Source organism: Montipora foliosa, chromosome 13 (genome assembly GCF_036669935.1).
Source record: "Montipora foliosa isolate CH-2021 chromosome 13, ASM3666993v2, whole genome shotgun sequence".
Classification (NCBI taxonomy): domain Eukaryota; kingdom Metazoa; phylum Cnidaria; class Anthozoa; order Scleractinia; family Acroporidae; genus Montipora; species Montipora foliosa.
Window position 1 is genome coordinate 21,515,891 of NC_090881.1, and position 2,966 is coordinate 21,518,856.

The following is a 2,966-nucleotide window of genomic DNA, read 5'->3' on the forward strand; positions in this document are numbered from 1 at the left end:
GGTACTTATAGACCCCTTTCAGTTAATTCCCAATCTGGAGGACAAAACAATAAGATTGTTTTGCATTTGAAAGGTTTGTTTCTCTCCGGGGACAGAACAACCATTGTTTTGTCCTCCAGATTGGGAATTACTGAAATGGGTCTATAGCGATGTTTCTCGTGACATCACCCATTGTTATTAATATGCCAACCACAATCCAATCCTTCTACTACCAGATACTATTGCTCAGGCACCAGATTCACAAAACCAAATCTGTCCAGGATGAGGTCAATTTATTTTTTCCTCTGACAGGTATCCAAGGGCTAAAATCCTGTTAAAGCTGCTTGAATTTTTCTGTTTCTAACAAAATTAACAAAATTAGAATTGCTTCAATTTTTTTAAGTTAGCGCAGTGATCATTCTTGAATATGGTGTCTAAACAATATCATCATTTTCTTTGTCATCGGCATCATTAACTGAGGTAATTATTTAATTGTTTCCACAGATTTCAAGAAACTGAGTATTCATAGGATATGACACCCTGCATGTATTACATGTCATTTATCAAAGTTATTATTATATTTTCATATGCATGTCACTATTTAAGTACTAACTAAGTTCAAACGATTAAAGTATTATTATAGTATTATTTGTGTTGTCATTGTGATAAGTTAAAAGTGAACGTTGGGTGCATGTCAGTCGTTTCACCTATTCACAGAAAGTCAATTTTTCTACATGAATCAGAATGAACAGACATGACCAAGGAGGCACATCTTTTTCTTAGTTGATGATGTGCTCAACATACTGGTAATTTTCTCATTTACTTGGGAAGGTGAATTGAATTCTGGGTAGGCGAAACAGCCTCTTACACATGTATCGTTAAGTGCTTCATGAACTGTTGTAAGTTTTAATAAGTTGCTGACTTGATTATAGCATAGCCAGCCTCTTAGTTGCGTGTGGATAACAACTTTGCTTGGTGGCGAAGTAACTCCTTGTGGTGGAGAGTTTGATTTCATATTGGTGGCGAGTATGACTAGTTACCTTCTTCAAAGAGGCAAAAGAAGCGTTCTTCTAAAATAGTTTCCGAGACTGTCAAATTCCTCGTAGAGTGTGAAATGGTTAACGTGTTCGGTCCGTAGACATCCAGGTTTAACGCTAACCTAACCATAAGTAATGCTAAAATCAACCCTTAGACTTTACTACAAATGGCAGGAACAAAACACAGGTCACAGGTCATTGTTTTACCAATACAGAAAGTATCCTAAACATTCACAAAAGCTAACCTTAGGCCTAATTAGGCCTAAACAAAAGTTTTTAGGCCTAAGGTTAGCTTTTATGAATGTTTAGGATACTTAATGTATTAGTAAAACAATGACCTGTGACCTGTGTTTTGTACCTGCCGGACTACAAACTTTCAGTAACCCAAACTGAGCACGATACATCTACACCTACATTCATAACTTGCAAGATCCTGAATAAGGACAAAATAACAGTTTATGAATAATGAAACTCAGTTTACTCCTTCGTTAGGGCAGAGCCCAGAGCTCTAGAGCTCTTTTGAAATAGTGAATTGAGTTCGATTGTGTATTGTCCACGTGTAAACTGTTCCAATCTTTAATCGCTCTCAGCCAAAAGCTGAACTTGCATGCATCACATGTTGCTTGGAGTGGAATAAACTTGAGTGTATGGAAGTGGGGGTCCGTTGGAATTGTTGGTGCTGGGCCTTGGTTGGAACAGTTATGCTTTGTTGCTAAGTGTTTTGAAGAGCATGCATAGCCTTGCTATTCTCCTCCTGTGCTGTAAAGTTGACCAGTGTAAATAGTTTAATCCTTGGGATATACAGCCCTCCTCTCTTCAGTAGGTCTTGGTCACAAAACAAGCAGCCCTCTCTGAATAGACCATTTTACAGTTGTAGCTTAATTACCTGGCCTAAGAATGGAAGCGAGGCTGCTGCAGGTGACCCTATTTTGATACAAACCTTCGTGCTTTTGTAATGTTAATACGGACTAATTAGAACTACAAAAACACAATTTACATGATAAAAGCAGGGGGGGCTGTATCAATACAAGGTCATCGGCAGCCTCGCAGGCATTCATAGGCTACGTCGCTGAGCAAACAACTGTAAAATGGCCTATTTGCTCAAGTAGGTCTATTTGGTATTTTCTGTAAGGGTGGCATGATGCACAAGCGTGATGCACAAGAATATTCTGGGTCTAACCAGCGATATATATGCCTGAGCTTTGATTCTCTCTGGGGAAGAGTGTTTTCCAGTTAAGCGTTTCAGGCCTGAGGTTAGCTTTTAAGAATGTTTAGGATACTTTCTGTATTGGTGAAACAATGACCTGCAACCCGCGACCTGTGACCTGCAAATTAGACCCGCCGCCTTGGTGGTCCACGACTTCTAGAATCTGGTTTAGCATCGTATATTGATGGGGAGTGGAGCTTTTCGATCGTCGATGAATATGCAACTCATAGAACTTAGAGGGATAGAAATTCATTTGCCACATTTTAGATCAAGCTATGACTTAGTCCAGGTCATTCTGTAAACTTAGTGCAAAGTGGGAAGGTTTAATGCGTTCGTTTGGAACTGAACATATATAGCTTAACGGCCGGTTACCAAGGAGTTACATTCATAATCTATGTAGGGCATGATCAAATGCTTTGGGTTCTGTTGTCAAATTTTTAATTACAACCTCCCCGCCCCTCCTGGCCCCCGTGTGTTTTCTCCTACGAGGTTTATGTGCCTGGTTGGCCTTTCTATTACAATTTTTCTCGGTGCCGGGTGAAAATGTTGTACTTGTTGGTGAACATAACATATGTCAGGGTGTTATCAACACGACAAATACAATGCAACAGCTTTTATTTCAGCATGATGGTAATTTAAAAAGCGTTGTCGCTTATGGGGTCGTGCATTTAAAGTAACTAAAACTTAAGGAATAAAAATAATTATATTAAAATCGTCTTAATAAAATATAGAAAATCGTTATA

The 2,966-nt window shown here is 38.8% G+C and overlaps 1 protein-coding gene across 1 annotated transcript in view; it reads left to right on the forward strand.

The window, feature by feature from the left end:
- Positions 1–627, forward strand: part of LOC137982945 (DNA-directed RNA polymerase I subunit RPA12-like) — a 4,147-nt gene extending 3,520 nt beyond the window's left edge. The window contains exon 4 of the mRNA XM_068830113.1: positions 484–627. Within this exon, the coding sequence (XP_068686214.1) occupies positions 484–508 (25 nt within the window). The 3' untranslated portion in view covers positions 509–627. The remainder of the gene's footprint in view (positions 1–483) is intronic.
- Positions 628–2,966: the final 2,339 nt, after the last annotated feature.